General features: G+C 42.2%; 1 protein-coding gene across 1 annotated transcript in view; it reads left to right on the plus strand.

Moving 5' to 3' along the window:
• Positions 1–24044, plus strand: part of LOC147684901 (retinol dehydrogenase 16-like) — a 177372-nt gene that overhangs the window by 74345 nt on the left and 78983 nt on the right. Inside the window, exon 2 of the mRNA XM_086940794.1 lies at positions 3279–3611. Within this exon, the coding sequence (XP_086796920.1) occupies positions 3299–3611 (313 nt within the window). The 5' untranslated portion in view covers positions 3279–3298. The remainder of the gene's footprint in view (positions 1–3278; positions 3612–24044) is intronic.

The raw sequence follows: 24044 nt of genomic DNA on the forward strand, positions 1-24044 counted from the left end.
GGGGAAAATAATGAGGGAAGCATAACATCACAAGAATGTTTTGGAAATTTATACTCCAGGATACACAATCAAATGGGAAAAAATCATTGAAAGTCACCACGAAAGTAGCTAATGACATCATTGTTGATGGAGCTTCGGTGCAGAGCATCACAATCATGGTGGAGGTTGGAACACAGATGTCTCTTTTTATACAAAGTCTGAGATCCACCCGTAATTTAGAATAAGGCTATTACGTGAGCAGTATATTCAGCGGCCCTGAGTTTGAGAAAAACTTTAGCAGGAAAGTAACGCAGGACCCTGCACACATAAAGGCCCCAACCTTTCCGTGAGGTCCGGGGCACATGCTTTTGTCTGATTAAACACCCCAATATTTGCAGGCTGTAAAAGCTAGTCTGGGTGAATTAAGGGGTGCACATTCAAAGGGTTTTGCCAAATCTGCATATTGCACGCACCCCCTAGTCTCTTTATGAAAGCATCTAACATGGCCCTTGGCTGCACAGTGCCCCCTTCCTTTTTGATAGTTGAAACTCCCCCCATCCACCTCCCCCAGTTTGATCTCAATTGTTATGGCAGGTTTCTCTTTTTGCTCTTTGCTTATCTCTTTGCTTGTCAATCATTGGCGCTGGAAGGAGGGGTGCTGCAACACCCTGGGTGAAATCATGCTGGAGTTCAAAAGGTTTATAAGTAATAAATATGCCATTTCAATATTGTGAATATCTTGTCTCGGCTGCGTTCCAATACAAAGATCAAATATCAGGCTAAGTCTTGTGATAAATTACTGCTTACTCTGAGACTGGAGTGTACTTATAATTTCTCTGACTGCAAAGTGAGAGAATTCAGTAAAAGTGACCTGGGTGACAATCCTGCTGGGGTAAAGGAATGGTTGTAGCATCTCGTTTTTTTCTAACGCACTGCAACATTTAAATATTAGCAAATCAACGCCACATACTTACTCTACTTGAAGCAACATAAACACACTCCACATATTACCACTCAGTACCACATAATTACACGTCACATAATTACACTCTATTCAATGCAACATAAATGCACTCCACATAATACTGTGCCACATAATTACACGCCATATAATTTCACTCTACTCAATGCAACATAAATACACTCCACATAATACCACTCAGTACCACATAGTTACACGCCACAGAATTTCACTCTACTCAATGCAACATCATTACACTCAACATAATACGACTCAGTACCACATAATTCCACGTCACATAATTACACTCTATGCAATGCCACATAAATACACTCCAGATAATACCACTCAGTACCACATAATTACACACCACATAATTACACTCTATTCAATGCCACATAAATACACTCCAGATAATACCACTCAGTGCCACATAATTACACACCACATATTTACACTCTACTCAATGCAACATACATACAATTAACATAATATCACTCAGTACCACATAATTACACTCTATTCAATGCAACATAAATACACTCCACATAAGTGCACTGCATACCACATACCACATACCACCAATCAACATGAATGCACTCCACACCACGAAACATTTTCACTAAGCATAATTTCACTCAACACCACGGTTCCAGGCCACACAATTCAACTCCACACATTTCCAATACACACCACATAATTACACACCAAACAACATATTTCAACTCCACAATCCACAACGTACCTCCAATCCACACCATATAGTGGCACCACCTGAGCACCAAACATCACTCACCACCCCCATTTTGCATCAGTGCACCACCTAAACATCACTTAAACATCACCTAATCATCACCTAAGCATCATGTCAATCTGTCCTCGGAATCTGGCATCTGTTGATTCTACCCTAGTGTGCGTCTGCTGCTGGTGTTCTAATTAACCCCTTCTGTGCTCCCGTTGGCCGATGGGAGAACTACCTCCCCAGTGCTGCCATCGGCCAATGGCCGATGGAGCCCGGCCCACTCAATAGAACGCTCGCACCGCAGTGGAAAAACCGCCGCGGTTAAGACGTTAAATTACTGTTTTCCAACGTCCGCTCCCCGTTATTTATGTCCTGCTCCTCCATAACAAAAAAATCATAACAAACAAGCATGAGAACAGGCAGGAAGAAGTTGCCAGCAGTGCAAGTACAAACAAAACAGAAGACATTTTTTATGTTAAAATCTTTTTTTTTATCGGGTTGTTCAGTTGTATATAATGTTGTCTTGGTTTGTATAAAGGTAAAAAAAATGCTTAACACTTTTTATGATATCTTTTCAACATAATGCATAACAGACACAATGCTCTACAACATAGCCAAAAGTTCTGGCTAAACACATAAGGTCCAAAAGGCGAGATCTATTGGCTATGCCAATGCTTGTTTGATTAATGTCTAGCACAAGGATCACGGGTACTGGACCACAACAAGTTCCTAGCCCCCCCCCCTCTCGATATATATAAATGCTCTCAAACATGAGAATAAAATGTTCAATATGCCTACAACTATTGGAACTTGTGTGCACCGCAGGTAGTTTGCCGCATCTAGTGGCATATCTGTCATGAGGTTTACCCTTTGTTGATCACGAACATCTTTGTTTTGTCTGGAAGTTGGTTTCATGATGAAGAGCAGATACTGTTCACAGATAAAAACATGCACAGTCCATCCCTACGTGTTATTCCACTCCTTTTACTTTGTCTTGAGGACCCACCTGAGGGAAATAAACAAAGATTCTTGCCAGAGCAGGGCCCTGGTGATTATATATAGGAAATTAGATCGAGGCAGAGGGACAACACAATGCATTACAGGAAGAGCGCAATACATGATTTTTCTAGAAGGTCCTCTGAAAGGGAAACCGCCCGCATGGTTGATTGGAATTCTCTACTACAGAGGATGCACTGACCTGCATTGGCAATGATACTGCCTAATAACCAGGACTTAAACTTAGAAGCTGGAGTTCACATCCAGCTTATTTAACACCTTCTTAACACATTCTTTAAATATTGTTTACAAAAATATTGTTCCATTGGGTGTAGATTTTCCATTACTAACTGGACAATAATACCTCTACAATATTCTGGTACCACAGCCTTCCTTGGTGATGTTGCATTGCACATTTTCACTTTAGCCTTAATCGTCATTTTTAGCAAGCTTAGCTGAACAGCTGTAGAAGGCTGGTATTGTGAGGCAGTTCTTAATGTTGTTAAGTCAGACCTGCTGAATTCTGGGCATTCTAGTTTTGCTGAAATGCTTCAAACATTCAGTCATCAGTCTCTTTCATCTCTTCTTCACCATCTGCAGGCACAGTCTGAGACTCCAAGATGCTGCTGTACCTGACTGCACTACTGGTGCTATACTTTCTCTTTCGCTGGTACAGGGAGAGGCAGAGGGTCCCAAATCTCCCTGATAAGTATGTGCTGATCACTGGCTGCGACTCTGGCTTTGGGAACAAGCTGGCGCGGCAGCTCGACGAGCAAGGACTGCGGGTGCTGGCAGCGTGCCTGACGCAGAAGGGGGCGGAGCAGCTTAAGCAAGCCACCTCCCAGCGGTTGCAAACAGTGATCTTGGATGTCACCAACAACACGAGTGTGGCTGCCATGGCACAATGGGTGAAGAAGCAAGTGGGAGACCAAGGTGAGGGCAGAACAATTCCTCTTTCATTGCTAAAGAGACCTACCCTTTTGAAATCACAAAGTCTGTAATATTGTTTTTGCCAGAGTTGTTAACATGCTATGAGAATATTCTGCAATTAGCAGTTTCATTGGTAATCCCAGAGAAGAGTTGATAATATTGGCATTAATTCACCAATATCACTGGGCTAACACAAACGCCCTCACTTGCCATCTGACAATCTCCCTGAATTACATCACAGGAAGAGACATCACATAACTTGTGCCCATGAAAACTTTACAGAAAGAGATGTCACCAGATATCAGAACCCAATGTCATGTCAGATATAGAAAAGTATACACATAACTGGCAAATTAATACATGACTACTTAATAAAATAAGCCAACTTCTATGTTATTTACCATCTATATATTAAATAATAGCTCGGCCATGAGATGTCAAATGTGCAACCATGAGATGACAATACACTGCCATCAAAAGCGGGGCACTGCCTTCATGTGTCCGGGTACAGCCATCACATCATCCTATATCTTAGTGCAGCTACTGTATGCCCAGGCACAGCTTCCATATGCCCAGAGTGGAATCTTTATGCTCATGGAGTGCCTTACATGCCCAAGTACAGGAACATATTCTCAGGCACATACATGCTAAGTCAGGTGGAATCAAAACATGGCCTGGTATAGCCTCATGTGCCCATGTGTAGACATCACAAGCCCAGGTTCAGCTGTAATAAGACAGGCACAGCCATTACATGTCCTAGTGGAGTCCCATGTGCCCGTGCATAGCCATCCTAAATCCAGATACAAATGTTATAAGACAAGTGCAACCATTAAATGCCCTGGCATAACCTCATGTACCCATGTATACCCATTATAAGTTGTGAATCACCAACCATAAGACTTGTGCAGCTTCATTTGACCACATACTGGCACCAAATATCAGGAACAGTCTGTCCAGATTGAGTCTCACATGTGTAAGTTCTAGCTCAAATATCAGAAAACAGCTTAATTTCCCAAGGACCTGGATCAAATGCCGAGGTACTAGCAACATCTGGTAAGTGCAACCTCAAATGCCCCAAAAAGCCTCATATAACCCAGAACAGGCTGTCATGCGAACGTAATTCCATTTTATGGCAATGGCAAAGCCACAAGGCTAAGTGCAACCATCATATCCCCAGTAAACCCTAATATGCAAAGGTGCAGCCCCTGGTATACCTCATAGTGCCAATATCTGCAACACACTTCTCCACACACTTATAGCAATCTCCTGATTGAAATAAACACATAAGACACCTTTTTCGTGCCCCCCTGCTGCCTACCCACCTGATGAGCCAAATTGCACGGTGGGACTAACCAATCAGTGCTTACCAATTCTGGGGGAGTGTTTACACCTTCCCACCTGTGGACCGCCAGTCCACCCATCTACTCACGCCCTTTGAGGGCGGCGGAGGGTGTCCAGGCAGCCCCCGGTTGCTCAGGTTTACAACCACCCATAGGACTAGCGGGGTGCCGTCAGTCCTCCAGGGTCCAACGCAAAGACCACCTGGGGATATTTGGCCTTTGCACCCTTGTTGTGCTTCTGAGGAGGGTACCCCTATGTACCTTTCAGCCCCTGGATGGTCCTTTAACTCCGCCTGCACCACAAAATAACAAGTTAGCAGCCTCTCCCACTCTACCCCCTGTATAAACGAGGGGTAAGGGGTAGGGAGAGAAACAGGCCGGGTTGCCAGCAAAGACAGCGCCAGGTGGGCGGGAGAGATACTTATACGTGGCTCCCACGCACCAGTGCGCCAGAAATGACGCAGGACGCGCCGGACCCATAGGGGGTCCCTACAACATTTGACTGTCGGCGTGTGCCATCATGTGGCACTAAGACGGTTGCCCTCTTATGGGGGCCCCCTGCATGGGCCGTGGGCAGCCACATAGTGCCAATATCAGCAACACACTCCTCATCACACATATAGCAATCTGATGATGAAATAAATAGACAAGACACCTTTTTTCGTGGAGAAAATTGCTGCAGGTTTATTTGCATACCAAAATGGTGGGTTAGCTTATGGGTGATCCAATGGCAGGCAGCCCCTCTGCTGCCTGCCCACCTGAGGAGCCAAATTGCACCCTGGCACCAATCGGTGCTTACCAATTCTGGGGGAGGGTTTACCCCTTCCCACCTGTGGACCGCCAGTCCTCCCATCTACTCATGACCCTTGAGGGGTCAGAGCGTATCCATGCAGCCCCCGGTTGCTCTGGTTTACAACCGCCCGTAGGACAGCAGATACCACATTGTTAGATGGCAAATTAGCATGCACCTAATCAAATGTGCCACCTGCAGGTTTAACATTTTTTTTGTACCACCCTATGGCCTAAGGGTTCTGACCCGAACACTAGCTCTGTCGTCATTGAATAACACATTTAACCTGAAGTCATGTTTACCTAGCGTACCGCATAGTTCCCCCTCTTCTGTCCTTGCCTCCTTACATATAACCCACCCATAAACTTACTCTACAGCTGTGGGCAATGCCACTGAATGTTTACCTATTTAGAAGGCAAAGTACATGTGGTAAGGCCCAGAGTATCTGTGACCTACAAACTTGCTAGAAGTTAACTTTCAGTAACTAACCAAATCATGTTGAACCCATGGTCACTCAATTGTGCAGGAGTGTCTTCATAGAACTTTGACGCATGGCCACCTGCAGTTGCCAGTGCTAGTCATGTTGCACAAAATTGGTTGCCGACCATCAAGAAGCCTTGCTGAGCGTGCAGCTCTCCTACCGTGCATCACAGCTGAAAGGAAGACCCCTAACACCAAAGGTAGAAACTAATAATGCCTACTTAATTCTCATTTAAGTGAGTGCTAGAAAACCTTCCTTACCCCATCACAGTAGACTCGCTCTAGAACCTTCCTGACTGGTGTTGCATCTGTGCACACTTGAGTGCATGGGGTAGGATTTCAGGAAGCCACCCCTTTCATTCCAAAAGCAAAACTCCCCTTTATTGTGAAAATGATTATCCCTCATTTTCCACAGCAGCCGACAATAGGTCAGTCGTGCTTTAACCTAGTGATATTGATGGTTTGCCAATTTACGGCTGCTTCTACTAGTCTGTCAGTGTTCCAAAGTACACGCACTCTAACCCGAGCGGCTGTACTTTAATGATAGACCTCACCGTACAAGCACTTCAACATGTCTGGGATACCTTTACTGGCACGGTCGTTATGAGGAGGGAAGGTATATGTACACTAGGGCGTATTGGACACTTTGGTTCAGCAATTCAGCATCTCCGTCTGGGACTACTCCGTGCTCTCGGACAGCATCCCAGTCTCTCGATCTAACTAATGCTACCTCAATTATACCTTTCTCCTCAGAAGCAAAGTCTCAGTACCCTTCGTAGAAAAAGGTAACTGGGGTAACAGAAGCTTTTTGGTTGGTGCAGCCAATGCATGAAATGACCTCCCCTTGCCTCTCAGAAGCATGACAAATCTTCTAGCCTTGAAAACATGGCTGTTCACTGTCCAATGGCTAGTTAATACCCCCTCTGCGTTTAGGCCACTGCAGAACATCAAATACAGCTCCAGGACACCTTCGGGTAGCAGTTGCGCTCTTGAAATGTCAATAACATTAACATTTCTGTATGCTAATACCACCCATTAATGTTTCAAATTTATGAAACTCCTAACTCAGATTGGACAGGCAAGGGGAGGTGATCATCACACCATGCTTATTTTCTAATATTTTCTTTAAGCACTTTGTTTAAAATCCCACCCCTTAAGTTTTATACATCAGTCTTTATTCCCACCCGTATTTACAATGTAATTGTCACATATTAGAAGGAAAAAAACAGTAGTTCTCATGCATTTCAGTGGACTGTCGTTCCGGTTCCCATGAAAGTAACAACTTGCAGCGTTGGATGATGTTCAAGTTGACATTGTGTCTTTCAGTTTGGGATCACTGGGCATGTTCGGTAGAACAAGAGGGAACAGACTGTAGTTCAGGACTCTAGGCCCACAACAAGCCTATTGAAAGAGTCAAAAAGACAAATGTTAAAATCTAAAATAAATGATTTCTCTGTATACCACCTATCTCTACTCTAATCCCATTTACTTATTATTATTCTTCCAGCATTAGCATTAGTATAATAGCTGGGTTTAGTTTGTCAGCAAGCATGTGAGTTTCAAGCTGCCATTTTATTATCTACTGCGCAAGGTCAGAAAGTTTCCCTCCAAGCATATATACGTCATACTACGTAGGTACAGTAGACGCATGCACACTAAAGAATTTCGGTTAGCAGCCATTTTAGCTTCACTCTCAAGTTTCTGGTTAGTAAGTCACATAGGCAAGCTTCAATCTTATACTTAAATGTCGTGCAAATGCATGTTATTTCCACAATAAAAAATGTAATACGGGGTTAGCAGTTACCGGAGAGGATTGTATTCAAGCAAGTCTCTTTTCCCACGAGTCCATGCTCCACCAATCCCCTCTCTGATGGCATTTTAAAGCCATCACAAAATTTCCCATCCCTCATCTTTATTCTTTAATCCTTTCATTTGCTCATATAACTTTCCTTTAATTTCTTCCAAATAAATTTCATCATAATTTCTCTTATTTGCCTTTCCATTTATTTCATATCTTCTCTTTCTTAGTTTATTAGTACAACACTTACACCATATTATTATTGATAACACTATTATTGTTATACTTATGATAGGGAATACTATTTGTCCTAGGAAACCTTTCCCTATATTTGAGATCCAGCTCCATACTGAGGATACACTTTTTGTTAGTTTTTCCCATACATTATCAATTTCCAGTGGTTTCAGTTCTTAATGCATTTTTGTAATATTCTTTATGTATCCTTTAATTTCAGTACTTTTATCTGGAATGTACGTGCAACAATGTTGCGCCTTCAACATTTTACAGACTCCACCCTCTTTAGCTAAAAGTATATCAAGCGCAAGTCGATTTTGCAAAATCATAGACCTAATCGCAACCATTTCTGTATTATTCATCAAGAAGCCTTCAGCAATTTCAGTTCATAGATGATCAACCACTGTTGACAACTGACAGATTCTATGAGAATTTAGTACGACTCCCACTGAAGGTATCAATGCACAGAATATGTCACCTATAATTTCTGAAAAACTAGCTCTCTTTCTACGTTAGTTCATTAGCATTTTCATTGCTTCCAGTGATTCTCTTTACATGATAGATTTTTGGAAAAACAATTCCAAAATAGCAACTCCCATACCACCTGGCCGGTAGCTTATAATAAGCCTTATTTCCACACACGTAGTAAACTCCAGGAAAGACTGGATCAGTTCCCCCTTTTAGTCCCAAACCTCCCAAAATTATGAAGTTAAGTTCACATTCACTGGAATCAATAAATACGTTATTAAAATCTGTCTTTAATCTATGGAGGCATATTTTCCCTGTCTTCACAAAATCTAGAGCCAACGCAGCATGTTCTTTGCCAGCTGTATAAATCCCTTCTTTTTCTGCCCATGATGGAATATGATGTTTCTTTTCAGCAGCTTTTCTTTGAAATCTTGCCTCCTTTCCTCAACTAAATTCAAAAACACTTTCTCTTCTTCACATAAAGAATATGTTAAATTATCTTTATGTGCCTTTTCCATGTCTAATGACTTCATTGTTAAGAAAAATTCACCCATAAACTGTGCATCTAAACTAGTTTTTACTGGATTCATATTCTTTCGAATAGGAATTTCTGTAAGCACTACATCTATATTAGAATAATAATACTGTAATTTCCCTGTTCTATAAAATAGACTTGACAATACACTACAAGAAATGCCATATGTTAACGGTAAGTGGTGATATGTTACTCCTTCAGTAACTGAAGTAGGTAGTTTCATACAAACATAACAATCACTAATCTCTATTGTGTCTACATACTGAAATAATAACTTTGTGAATACATTTACAGAAGTATCATTGTCAGTTACTGTGTGATGTAAATCTATATCATCTGATGCTTCTAATTCTACTCTATCTCCTTTTTATGTTTGATGTTTTCCCATTAACGTTAGTGTCATTCTTTTTATCTCTTATCAACAAAAAAGGGAATGCTATTGTTAGAAATAACCAAACTAATATCACTAACAATAGGCTACACATAAAAACTCTGCAACATCTATCTGTCTATATATATAAAAACCAAAGTATGTCCGTTTGTCCTTTATGCATTACTACATCATTCATCGGATCGGCATGAAACTTTGGGAAGTTGTTGAGCACACTCCAGCAAAGGTTTCTGGCAAAAAAAAAAAAAAAATGTGTTAAATATCGGCCCCCGGCCCCCCAAAATCTTTCCAATACTGAACGTTTACAGTTTCCGGTGCGACTCGCACAAGGACAATCGCTGCAAGTGTGTGGACTAGATTTGGAGAATCCGTGCTTCTCACATGGACAACTGTATGTGGCCAGCTCACGCGTCGGAAAAACTTATGATTTATTCGTGTACGCACCAGACGGAAAAACAAAAAATACTGTGTATCCACAAGCACTCGAATAAATAAACAGAATTAAAACAACACTTTAAAATTTTTCCATATTGAAATGAATGCGTTTCAATAAAAATGACACAATGTAAATTGAATGTTATCATAACAAGTTTCCTTAAATTTCCTTTATTCTGAGATCGCAGCAACGCGCGACGGGTAAGCTAGTCTTTTTATGCAATTTCTTTTTGGTCTTTCGGTAACTCTGGTCTCAGCTATTTCGATTCAAGAAGATTTCTCTTCTTTTAATTTGGAATCAGTATTTTAAGTACTTCAAGGAGGTCTCACTTCCCTTTCTTTAATCTGCTCTACGTTTATTTCTTCTTCAGATTCTTCATTTATGTCAAGATTCTCAAATTCTTCAAGAATCACATAGGTCTACCCAGGTCCTTTGAACTTATTAATACTTTCTATCTTGGACTTCTTCGAATGTTTTTAGCAACTGACTTTTCACCCTGAGTCTGACTTGTAACGTTGTTTACTTGTTCTGGATCTTCATTTATTGTTTTTAAATATTTTAACCTTTTGACCCCACCTGGCCAATTGTCACCTTTTCTAACCCTTTTGGCTTGTACTGCACTTTCACTTTCTTGGTCTCTTTCATGAGCCCTTTTATTTTCGTTACGTTGTGGCACAACCTGATTTTTTTCGGTTTTTTAGTCCCTCTACATTTCCTTTCACAGGACTTGTCTGTGTTGCTTTCTCAGCTTGAACTTGTTCTTCTGTTTCTACCTGTTCCTGTTCGGGTATTCTGTCAGATTGTTCTTTCTCTTCTTCTTCCCAAACGTGTTCTTCTATTCCTAACTGTACCTATTCAGGTCTTATTGCACCCTTGTCTGAACGTGTTCTTCTACACCTGTCTGTCCTTGCTCAGGTCTTTCGATTTCTTTACTTGCCTGAGTATGTTCTTCTGTCCCTATCTGGTCCTGCTCAGAATCTTCAGTTTCTTTGTTCAATTCCTCCTGAGCGTGTTCTTCTATACCTATCTGGTCCTCACTATTCTCCTGTTCTATTAACTTTGCCCTACTCCATGTTTTGATGTAGACCTAAGGTATCTCAACTATTGGTACCCAGTCCTCCTGACTTGTGCTCGGTTGTTCGTTCTCGAACTCTCTAGAGGTTCTTGCTCCAGGCTCTTTGACAGTACAACCTTCAGCAGCTTCAACTGTTTGTGTCAGTTGCGCTCTTTCTCCATCAAGGGCTGGCACCCTTTTTGTATGACTAGCATGGACCCATATTGGCAAACCTGCACACTTCACTGCTGTGGTTGAAACCAGTATGAATTGTCGTGGCTCATCCCACCTTGGTGCTAGGCACGACTCTCTGGTGTGCTTCTTTATCACCACCCAATCTCCAGAACTCAAATCATGAGCTTGATCCGGCTGCCTGGTCATTGCTTCTTCTCCAACCTGGTGAGAGATAGAAAGCACTAGGTCAGCCAATCCTTTGCAATAATCTAGTACCAGATTATCAGTTATATTCAACAATCTATGTCCTGGTATAAATGCCTGTCTCATTGCTCTTACCATGATAATTTCATGGGGACTCAATCCTGTTTTCCTGTCAGGAATACTTCTGAGTCCCATCAGAACAAGAGGCACTGCATCTGGCCAAATCATTGAAGTGGATGTACACATCTTTGCCAATCTCCACTTTATTGTGTCATTCAATTGTTCCACCATGCCAGAAGCCTCTGGGCGGTATGCACAGTGCAGTTTTTGTTCAATCTTAAATGCTCCACAGATTATTCAAATTATTTGATTGTTAAAGTGAGTTCCTCTGTCTGATTCCAAAGTTACTAGAAAACCAAATCTAGGGATGAGTTCCCTCAGCAATAACTTGGCAACAGTTATGCTGTCATTTCTTTTTGTGGGGTATGCCTCCACCCACCGTGAAAACAAGCAAGCAATCACAAGGACGTACTTCAACCCCCTGCATGGTGGTAGTGCTATGAAATCAAGCTGTAACCTCACAAATGGTCCTTCTGCTTTTCCAATCTTTCCCCAACTGACCACTGTCTTTCTTCCTGGGTTTATCTGCTGACAGGTTAAACATCTCTGGCAAAGACTCTCTGCTACTGCCCTAAATCTTGGATTGTACCAATCTTGTCTGGATAATCGAATCATTGCCTCCCTGCCTAAATGTGTGTCTCCATGGTACATTCTTGCCATTTGTGAGAGTAAACAATCTGGCATAGCTGGTCTGCCATTGGGGTACACCCACACACCATCTGCTTCTCTTCATTCGCACCCCTATTTTGTCCAATTTTTCTTTTCAGTTTCTTCCACCTGTTACTGCAACTGTCTCGCCTCCTCCCACGTCTCAAAAACTGAAAATGACATAAGTTGGGAGCTGATTCCACTAGTTTACATTTTCCTATTTATGGACTTATTGTTTCTAGCTCAATATTGAGCAACTTGGTCAGCGTAACGATTATCAGCTGTCACTTTGTCATTTCCTGACTGGTGAACAGCACACTTGTCCACTACTATTTCTTTTGGCAATTGTATTGCTTCCAATAATTCTTTCACAAATTTTCCACCTCAAAACGGGTATCCTGAGGAAGTCATGTATCCCCTTTGAGACCACAATTGGCTATTATCTTGCACAACCCCGTAACCATATTGGCTATCAGTAAATATGGTCACTCTCCAATTTTTCCCAGTTTTGAAATCTTTGATTAAAGCACTCAAATCGGCCGCTTGTGCAGATTTTACTCCAGGTAAACAATATGTTTCTACAACCCCAGTTAATTTGCATACAGCATAGGTTGCACTCAGTCTGCCTTCCTCAAGCCTAAGGCAAAAACCATCAACGAATAATTCGTGATCTGGTTCTTTCAGTGGTTCTTCTTGTATGTCAGGACGTTGTTTGGTGCACATGTCAGTAACATCTAAGCAGTCATGTTCTACCTCATCTTTTACTTCTTCACATTTGGGATCTGGTAATAGAGAGGCTGGGTTCATCTCCGTACATCTGATTACGGTTACATTTTCTGCTCCTAGAATGATTCTTTCAAATGTAGTCATCCGACTAGGGGTAAGATGCTGTGTTCTAGTTCTTGTTAACATAATCTCTACTGAATGTGGAACATACACCTTTACTGGATCTCCCATCACAATTGACTCACTCTGTTCTATGCTCAAACAAGCAGCAGCAACTGCTTTTAAGCAGCCTGGTAATGCTGAAGCCACAGGATCCAAAGTAGCTTAAAAATAGGCTACCAGACGTCGGCTTAATCCATGTATCTGTGTTAAGACTGAAAGGGCACAACCTTCTCTCTCACAACAGAACAATGTAAATTATTTTGAATAATTTGGCATTCCTAGGGATGGGGCCTCACATAAACAGCTACGCAATTTCACAAAGGCTTCTACACTCTCAGCATCCCAAACTATTGGATCTTTCGCTCTTTTCCGTGTCATTTGGATTAAAGACTTCGCCAGTAAGGAGAACCCAATAATCCATTGTCTACAGTATCCTACCACCCCCAGAAACATTCTGTTCTCTCTCTGTGTTTGTGGTAGCTGCATTTGTCTGATTATTCTGATTCTCTCTGTTGTCACTTTTCTCACTACTCTTTCTATTTGATGTCCCAAATATGTCAATGCATGTATGCAAAATTGTAATTTTTCTGGAAATACCTTGTGTCCTCCGCCAGCCAAATGATTTAATAGTGCAATTGAATCAATGACACAATCATCTCTGCATTTTGATGCCGCAAGCAGGTCATCAATGTACTGCACTAAGACTGAATTTCGGGGCATAACACATTTTTCTAGACACTTTTTCAAAATCTGATTAAAAATAGATGGACTCTCAGTATACCCTTGAGGAACACGATTCCATGCTAAAATATGATCCGCAAATTTAAAGGCAAAAAGATATGGACTATCAGGGTGTAAAGGAATTGAGAAAAATGTACACATCAATTACAGTGAACCAACCAGCATTCCAAGGTATCTGATACAAAATCAAAGCTGGATTTGGAACCACTGGACACCATGGTACTACAATTTTATTGATTTTCCTTAAATCTTGCACTATCCTGTACTTCCCACTAGGCTTTTAAAGACCTATTATAGATGAGTTACACAGACTGCTCATTATTTCTTTTAAAATGCCTTGCCTAATCATTCAAACAATTTCAGAAGCTACTCCTGCTTTAACTTCTGGACTTATTTTTTATTGTCAAGTGTTTGGATATACTGCACCTTCTATCACGGTCACTTTCACTGCGTCTACATTTGCCATTAGACCTATTTCTTTTACTGTGAAATCCCCTACTTCTGGATTTACTGTAGTCTTCAGCTCTCCTGGTAAGTCATTTTCTGTCATTATTGAGTACATCTCATCAACTTCTGTACCTTGCTTAGCTAGCATTATTTTATAAATCATGTCTTCGTCAGGGGTTTGGAAAGCAACACCATCCGGTGTGCAATAAATCGTGCAATAAATTGTGCAATTCATTTTGCACAAAAGATTTCTGCTTAAGAAATTCACTGGACTTGAATCGCATACTACAAACTTATGCATATCTTTGACGGTTCCAATTTGTTCCTCCATGGGCTTTATAATTGGGGTTCTGATCTGCTGGTTGGTAACTACAATCACTTGGATTGAGTCTCCCGAGAGGGGTACGTTTGGGATGTCTGCTGTTCTCACAGTAGAACGAGTAGCACCAGTATCCAGTAGAAAAGTGATATCATTTCCTTCCACTTTCCCATCTACAAATGGGCCAGACTGAACTACTGGTAAGGAAGCGCCAAGTATGCATTCCTCCTCCTTCCCCTCAGGCACCGTCATTGCATATACACATCTTCCTCAAGATTATTCTGCAAAAAATATTGTGATACCACTGAATTTCTCTTACCGATTCCTGGAAATTCGGCGTCCACACTGTACTGTGCATGATTCACAAAATTTGGCATAGGGGCAGGTGGCAACTGATACTTCTGATTAACTACCTGCTGCGGTTGATTCACAAATCCCTCATTCTGAGTCTGTGGGTTTAAGTTTGAATTTGGGCCATTATTATTCTGGATATTTTTACACTTGATTTTCCAATGTCAAAGCTTTCCGCATCCATGACAATGAAACTTTTTCTTTGCATCCTCTCTCTTCTCGTTTTCCATTACTTGCCACATTATCACTCTGACTCTGTTCCTTAGTCTGTCCGCTGGTTTGGCCATCTAAATTTATTCCTTGCTGCTCTGCCAATTTCACTTGTGCCCACATCATCTTTTTTTTCAGTTTCTTATGTCTATCCTCAATGTCATCCCCACAATACTTGGCATACTTTAATATCTCATCTATGGTCTTACTCTGCCAACAAATCTTATGCTGTTGAATCATCTGACTAATTTCTGGTTTCAGTCCAGTAACAAATTGATACACAAAATATCCCATTATCTTTATCTTCAATACTTTTGAATCCACTGTTCTGCTTAAATACCTGCAATAGCCTTTCGTAAGAGGCATGAACAGATTCATTTGGTTCTTGAGTAGTTCTATCCAATCTATTTCTTTTGGAGGTATATTTCCTTTCAAAAATGTAATTACTTGATGACATTTCTTCATCACATCATCTGAGGGTGCTCCTGTTTTTGAATGTCACGGATATTCTTCACTAGGCCAATCAACTGTGATCTTGCAGTCTGTCCACAAATCAGCACCACTAAGTCAAAAAAGCCATCTAAATCTTTCACCAAAACCTTTGAAACTTTAACAAATATATTAAACTTGCCAAAACCATTCAACTGGTTTCCCTCTCAACTTTGGGAACTCGTTTGTAAAGGACAAAATATCCTGTTGAGTCCATGGAACATGTACGTATCCTCCACCATGTACCTCCTTCATAGGACACACTCTTTCTACTTTCCCTGTTTCTTTCATTAGATATGCAGTTGATGCTTCCTTAGCCTGTGCTTCTTTCTTTTTCTTTTGCCATCTCACTCTCCGCCTATCAATGTCTCCCCATTTCTGCAAACTATTCAGCAACTCTTCAACTTGCAACTTTCTTCCAGACACATTCATATTTTCTAAATCCTTGTCAGTAAACTCCACTCAGTAAGGCTTCTGTAATACCTTTGATCTCCCTATATCTATTCCCATTTAAGAGGATTATTCTGTCAATTTCTAATGAAACCGCCTTGCATTTCTGGTTTTGCTCCTACATACAAACAGCAATTATTCTTCACCATAAGTGTTTAGCCAATCTATTCCCCCATTTCCAGCAATTAATTCTTCCAATTTGTAAATATCTAATATTTTAGGAGGTGAACTCTGTTTTTTGATCCCCTGGGCCCATCTCTCTAGAGCTTCTAGGTTTACTGATGTGGCACTCTCTTTAGGGTTTCACTTATATTGTCTCTTATTGGAAAATCCAATAATGAAATTACTGATTCAAACTCACTGGCTCGCTCATCAGTTTTTATGATTTTTTTTTCTGGGATTATTTAAAGGAGTCGCTGCAACCTGTCGCTTCAGACAGTTTACCTTGTCTCCATATAAAGGAACAACTGGTCCTATAGTTACAGGTATTGTCAATGCTTCAGGATTCACATTTACTTGGGTTATTTTCTGTATTAATTCTTCTCTATTTTTATTCAAAGCTTCTTTTTCCTTGTCATATAGTAACCTATTAACTGTTGGGTCATGGACAATCTGTGGGATCAATGGAATTATTAATACTGGAGCACTTGGGATAACTTTACTTGGTCCCTCTTGATACGGTGGAGGGTTTTTATTCAAAATGTCCTCCAATAACTCATCCTCTGATTCTCCATACCCAGTTGTGCTCAAATGTTTTGATTTCTCTTTACTCTTACTCCCTGTTTGTTCCTCAGCCATTAATTCAGGATACAATCCTTCTGATACCATTGTTCATTTCCACTGTTTAATTTGTTCTTCATGCGTCCCATGTATACCTCTGGTATAAAATCCTGAAAATCTTCCTCTCAGACCCTTTTCTCTCTCAAATGACTCAGTCTCCCATTCTTCCAATGCCTCATACTGAGTTAACCTAGGTCTTGGCTCCAAGTCATACATCCGCCTCCTCAAATTCTGTAAAATTCTTGCATTAAAAGTACCATGCTCTGGAAAAGCTAGAACACCATCATCTTTTGTGTATTCCATCCAATTTTCCATCCGTACACATGTGTGATAACCTCTCTCCATCCTCATAAATGAAGCAGACGTTTTAGGTGGCGGAATAGGAATTCCCTCTCTAGTCAAAACGGGTTTATGTTTCTTGAAGAAATTCTTAATTTTCTGAATAAAAGACTTTTTCCTCCTTTCACCATACATTTTCCCGGACACTCCATGAATGAAGCAATAATCTGCTAAACCTTGAGCTTCCCTGTCAGGGCGTTTCGCATAAAAGAGCAAATGAGAATCAAGCATACACATTTTCCACTAACCAATCAAAATATAATTCTTATTCAGCTTCCAATCAGGCTTCAGGTAACGCTCAAAATCTGACAAATACTAGCGCGGCCTTTCGAATGACGTCAGTTCTACTCCTTACTACTGACCCCTCCTTTATAATCTGCGTTTGTCACCCACCGCTGTTTCCAGCAATCCCAGTACGTCTCACTGTGACGTCAGTGCAACTCCGGCAACGGACCCTCCCTTCACAAGGTAATGCGTAAAACTTATTTTCTTTATTTCTCTCAAAATAAATCCATTAACGACAACATATAAACATTCGCTACTCTGTCTGCTTCACTAAATCAAAGGATAGTTAACTTCTCTTCACTGCAAGTAAAACCTTCCGCTCAATCTTCTTTGAGTAAGACCTTCCATTTACTTTTCATATACTGCGAGTAAAACTTTCCTGTTTACCCGTCAATCAAGATCCGAAGAACCTGCTATTCCTTACTAGAGGCTATAACACAAAGTTTCACCAATGAACTCTTCGCTACAAAACACTCTCACTTTGACACAAAATAGTCCCTAGTTCAACACTGCCAGCCCTAACTAGCTTCTCAGTGTTATTCCAACAGACAAGTAACCACAATACAGTGTTGTTTCTATCGCCATCCGCTGTTCAATTTTCCTGGTCATTCTGGACAACATGAAACAAACATACACAAACAATTTATCAAAAATCCTTACTTATCACCAAACTAGTCAATAATAACCATGGCTCTGCTACCAGAAAACTGATCCAGAGGGTTACCAGCAACAGGTAATCTAACACCACATACTCATCTGGGCCATAAATTCATTCACAACACACTGGCAATAACCGCTGGGGTCATGTTTTTATAATTATCTAGACTAGCTATCTTTAATCCCTAGCTAATCTTTCACTAATCAAAAGTTCTTTCCTCTGGTCAATGGACCATTAGTTGGAACTAGTTGATGGTGAAATGACATAAGGTTTCAGTATACTTACACATTTAGAAATACTCACAGAGTCGGGATGTCTTGAATATTTATCTTGGATTAAAATTCATGTGAACCACTTACACAGTACAGAACAAACTCCATCTCTTACAGGAAGGAAGATTCAAATATTCAATCAAAATTTTCATTCAATTATACTTTGTAATGACACTGCATGAAAGAGAGGATAGAGAGAAAAGTACATACGTGCATATACAGATATAGATATAATTACTAAGTATGGTGTGGAAACCAACTCCCAGGCCTAGGAATTGGAAGCGGTCCCAGAGGAAAGATCTGGCGAACAAAGACTTCAAGACAGGAATTCAGGACAGATGACCTCTCTATCACCGACTCTTGCATAGCACCCCTCTTGGACACTCTCTTCCTCCTCAAGATTCTTCTGCTATCTTCTTCTAAATTAATTTTCTCAAGATAATTGGTTCAGCAATTCAGCATCTCTGTCTGGGATTTCTCTGTGCTCTCGAACAGCATTCTCGAGCTAACTAGCTAACTAATGCTACCTCAGTTAGACATTTATATATGCTAATACCACCTATCAATGTTTCAAAAATATGAAATTCCTAACTCTGATTGGACAGGCAAGGGGAGGTGATCATCACACCATGCTTATTTTCTAATATTTTCTTTCAGCTCTTTGTTTAAAATCCCACCCCTTAAGTTTTATACATCAGTTTTTTTTCCCACCCGTATTCACAATGTAATTGTCACATATTAGAAGAAAAGAAACAGTAGTTCTCATGCATTTCAGCGGACTGTCGTTCCGGTTCCCATGAAAGTAACAACTTGCAGCCTTGGACGATGTTCAACTTGACATCGCGTCTTTCAGTTTGGGTTCACTGCGCATGTTCGGTAGAACGAGAGGGAACAGACTGTAGTTCAGGACACTAGGTCCATAACCAGCACTATTGAAAGAGTCAAAAGTTAAAATTCAAAATAAATGATTTCCCTTTATACCACCTATCCCTACTCTAGTCCCATTTACTTATTATTATTCTTATTCTTATTATTATTCCCGCATTAGTATAATAGCTTGGTTTAGTTTTTCAGCAAGCAGGTGGCAGGCATTTGAGTTTCAAGCAGCCATTTTATTATCTACTGGGCAAGTGTAGAAAGTTTCCCTCGAAGAATAGATACCTCATACTACGTAGGTGCAGAAGACGCATGCACACTAAAGAATTTTGGTTAGCGGCCATTTTAGCATCACTCTTGAGTTACTGGTTAGTAAGGCACATAGGCAAGCTTCAATCTTTTACTTAAATGTCGTGCAAATGTATGTTATTTCCACAATACAAATTTTAATACAGTATTAGCAGTTACCTGAGAGGATTGTCTTCAAGCAAGTCTCTTTTCCCACAAGTCCTTGCTCCATCAGTAGATTCCCAGCCCTTCTAAGGATGCCTTCCTGACAAGGTGCAGGATCCTGAGACACTATTAAGGCTTCTGTGCTGTACTTTACAGCAGGGTTGCTGGGCATTCCAGCACTCCCAGTAATTCTGTTAGAGCAATTTGTAAGCACTTCTGACAGAACTGCTATTGGTTTCGCGGAATGTCCCTGGCTGTCTTTACTACTATACTTTCAGTTTGGCAGACGTAGCCCATCTCAGCAGTGCTGCTATATTTCCCATAGGCCGGTTTAGTGCTTTGAGCATGACTACTATACTTTAGGTCAAAGAGTAAAGGCTCTTCTCAGTAGAGCAGCAGCATATTTTCTTAAAGTATGCAAAAGTAATGGATGAAATGCTTGAATTAATCTCTGCCACTAGAGGTCCAATCCCAGTCCATCCTTACTTTGCAGATGGAGTCACCTCGTTTGTATTTGCACCCCGTGTCTACTCATGTGTATTTGCACACGGTGTCCCCTCCTGTGTACTTGAGGGAGCCATGCATTTTAAGACACAGGGAGATAGAGGCAGATACACCCTATTGCCCCTGCCATAGAGCACCTTCTACATTCTAGACATAGTAAAATGTGTAGCTGATTCACAATCGTGTATATTGACACATGACATACAAAGGGACTCAACATTTCTGCACCTTTTTTGGCAGACATCATTTCTCCCACCCAGCAACTCCAGGAAAGAGTCAAAATACCTGTGCACCGCCTCAAGCCCGCCTCACACTGTTCCAAGGCCCCAGTCATCAGAGGAGGTCTCTTCTATTGCCAGAGGTGGGGGGTGCGGGGGGGGGGCTTGGTGACTGGTCCTTTGTGCAGCTCCCAAGGTACAGCGCTAGGCACAGCACCGCTAATCTGGTGCTGAGCACCATGTTTGATTCAGTCAGATGAACTTTAAACAGGGCTCATAGTGGCTGTGCTGAGGTCACAGCAATAATAATAACATTACGTACAAGGCTTAATGTAAATGTAACTGAATTGTCCCAGGGTGATGAACACTTATTACTGGTGGCCGAGACAGGCTGGTTCCACACCACACCCGTCATTGAGATTTCAGAGAGCACGGTTGGACTTTTAATTCTGGCGTCTCTTTTAGGGTCACAAGAGCACACAGAAACCATTAGATTAATTAGCTGATAATATTGTATCAGGGAAACCTGGCTGTTCTTTGGCTGCGAGAGGCGCGCTACAGTCAGGGCCGGACTGGGACCCTGGCAAAGTGCTTGACCAGCCCCCCAGGGTTTTGGGGGTGAGGCATAGCTGTGTACCAGGGCCGGTGTCTGCCGATTTCGTTACAGCAGCCAATATTGCAGCTATACTGCAAAAATGGCCCTGTAACAAAATTGGCCCCCAGGGGCCCAAAACCGTCCCCAACCCTGGCAGCCCACCGGGAAAATACCCGGTGCCCGCTATGGCCAGTCCGGCCCTGGCTGCAGCAAATCAAGTTAACAGGCTGCCCAACCATCTGCTTTAGTCAGGACCAGACACCACCCCCAAAGAGCTCTGGTGCTGTGCTCTTATGCCAATCCTCCGTCACTATTTATCCTAAAAAATGCCCACAACACCTTAGACATCTTACCATATGTCAGCTCATGGTCGTGGGACAGCAATGGCCCTGCCTCAGGAAATACTGGAAGTCTAAACTCTGTTGAAAATCCCTAAATATGCTCAATTTCTCTGTTGGCGAATTGTGAGACTCTCTATTTGTCTGTCACGTCACAAAAGGACACAGCAAGGGAAGTGGCTTCCTGATTTCCAGTAATTTCCCCAGATTCCAGCGAGGCCACGATGTGATATTTAATCGGACATGGACATTTAGTGACGATGCTTGCCTTTTGGGTAAGCAAGCTAAAATCAAGTGCTACGCGTTGGCTCAAACACAGACTTGACCATATGCTCCCCACTGCCGAGAGGACAGCAGAACAGCAATGGAAAGCGTTGTTTCTTGTCTTCCTAGATAAGGCAAATGTTTAACTGTAACAAAATGCACCCCAATAGTCCACAGCTGAAGGCTGGTCCTCGCAGTCTCCCGCCCCTACCGGAGGCACCTGCCATCCGACTCTACACCTGCCCACGTGGTGATGAAAGTTGCCGGGGTGGGAGGAGTCTCCATTGGTGTGGAACTCGTGCCATATGGTGCTGCTGGAGCAGGCCCTATACCCTAACTGTGCACCTCAGGCGCTCCAAAGCCCCCACTCCCGTGCCTTGCACATCTGCACCGGGAGACAAGACAACCATGCGAAGCCGAGGTAAGACCCACCCGCAGGCCCAAACAATGATGACCTCTCAGCAGCCATCATACCTTCTGCATTTATTTCCTTTAAAAATGCATTTAATGCTTGGGTGAGGTCCGAACCCATACATGCTCCGCACCGAGACGGGAAGAGTAACATCCAATAGCCAATATTTTATATATGCATATATCCGTGGAGGTTTGAGATAATGGGCCCCACGACCGCCCGAGGAGCCCAAAGCACTCGTGGGCGTCCGTGACCATTACAGGCCCGGTCCCAGGTATGCACGCGACCCCCTCAACCCTCGGGGCAGCGACCCCACCTTAGTGCGACCAACCCTAAATGCCTCCTGCCGCAGAGGCATAGACCACTCCACCCGGACCCGGAGAAGGCCCCCCCCCCCCCCCACGGGAAGCCGGCAATGGTTGTGACCAGCTCCCTGTGACCAGGTTGTGGTCGGTCGGGGAGTGTGGGGGCATAATTTCCCGCACAGGGTTGACGGCAGTGCTTAATTTGTAAAAAATGAAGTCCAGGTGCTCAAATGTTTGTCGGAGGCCACACCTACTTCCCCGGCTCCACCCACTTCTTCCACCAGCTCCACCCACTTCTTCCACCAGCTCCACCCACTTACTCTCTTGGTTCCAACCACATTTGCAACTGTACTGTTAAAAGCCATATGTAATAGCCTACGCCTACTCATAACTGTAAAGCAGGTTAGAGATAAACTATTGATTTGTTTGGATAGCATTGCGCAGATTCTCAGCCATATGATTTGGAAAATCTGCAACAACCTATCCTCCTCCCTCCTCTTTCATCACTTTGGAACTGTATCGGCCGGTCCATGCTCTGGTCACAAGCAGTGTAATCTTTTACGAAAGCATGGTCACCAGAAGGCTGAGCCATTTCCCCACCGTCCTGGCATAAAAAATGTCGGTCATTTTTCACATCCCGTTTCCTGCCTAACTATGCCTACAACTTCCCAGATTGTGCCATTGTGTGATTTCCAAAGAGACTCACTTCATGTCGATAAAATAATAATTAAAACATGTAAAAAACAAATATCTGGAACTGGGGGCTTCGAGCCTTAATGAAAATGCTAAGTTATCTATTTACCACGTTTACCAAACTAGTTACCGTTTTCACGAATTGGCTTTATGTCCTTTTAGGATATTGATATTGCATCCCTTGCTGCATAATGTGCCCATCGACAACTCTTGCGCGCCCCCAGGTCCCACAGAACCACAGACAAAGTATTTGGGCACCACAGTACTGCCACGACCGGCTAACTCTGCACAAGCTGTAAACGTGACCAAATATGGTCTTGAGTTACAAGTGTATGAAGTGAACTTTAGACACTTCAAACACAAGAAAAGTCTCTGACGTGGGTTGATGTAGGGTCTTGCCCCCATCATGGTTTCAGACAGTGCCTTTGAGCTGCAGTAACTTGCACCAGGGGATGTAACACAGAGTACAAACACGTAGAGGTCCAGGGTTGTAGGGCCTTTGATGTGGGTCGAGGTAGTAGTGCCTTACACTGGTCATTGTGTCAGGCTGTGCACATGTGAGGTTCAGTGACATGCACCAGCGGGATATAAGACAGAGCACACACAGAGGACAATGGTGAAGGGTACCCTGGATTTGAGGCTTGATGGAGTACCTCAGGTTGCATTTCTTAGGGCTAAAAGGAGGGATCCTTCTGAATAACCCCTTAACGAAAACATGAGAGCGCAAGGTAATTAAATTCCAACCAGAAAAGTGAAATCTGCCAGAAGCATTCAAGCCACTTCCTCTAAGAGATGCTTCTTTGATTATCTCCGAGTAGCAGAGAACTGAGAAGCAGCTTCCAGGAAGGCTGTGACTTGCTGGACAAGAGCCAGCCAA

Source organism: Lissotriton vulgaris, chromosome 10 (genome assembly GCF_964263255.1).
Source record: "Lissotriton vulgaris chromosome 10, aLisVul1.2, whole genome shotgun sequence".
Classification (NCBI taxonomy): Eukaryota; Metazoa; Chordata; class Amphibia; order Caudata; family Salamandridae; genus Lissotriton; species Lissotriton vulgaris.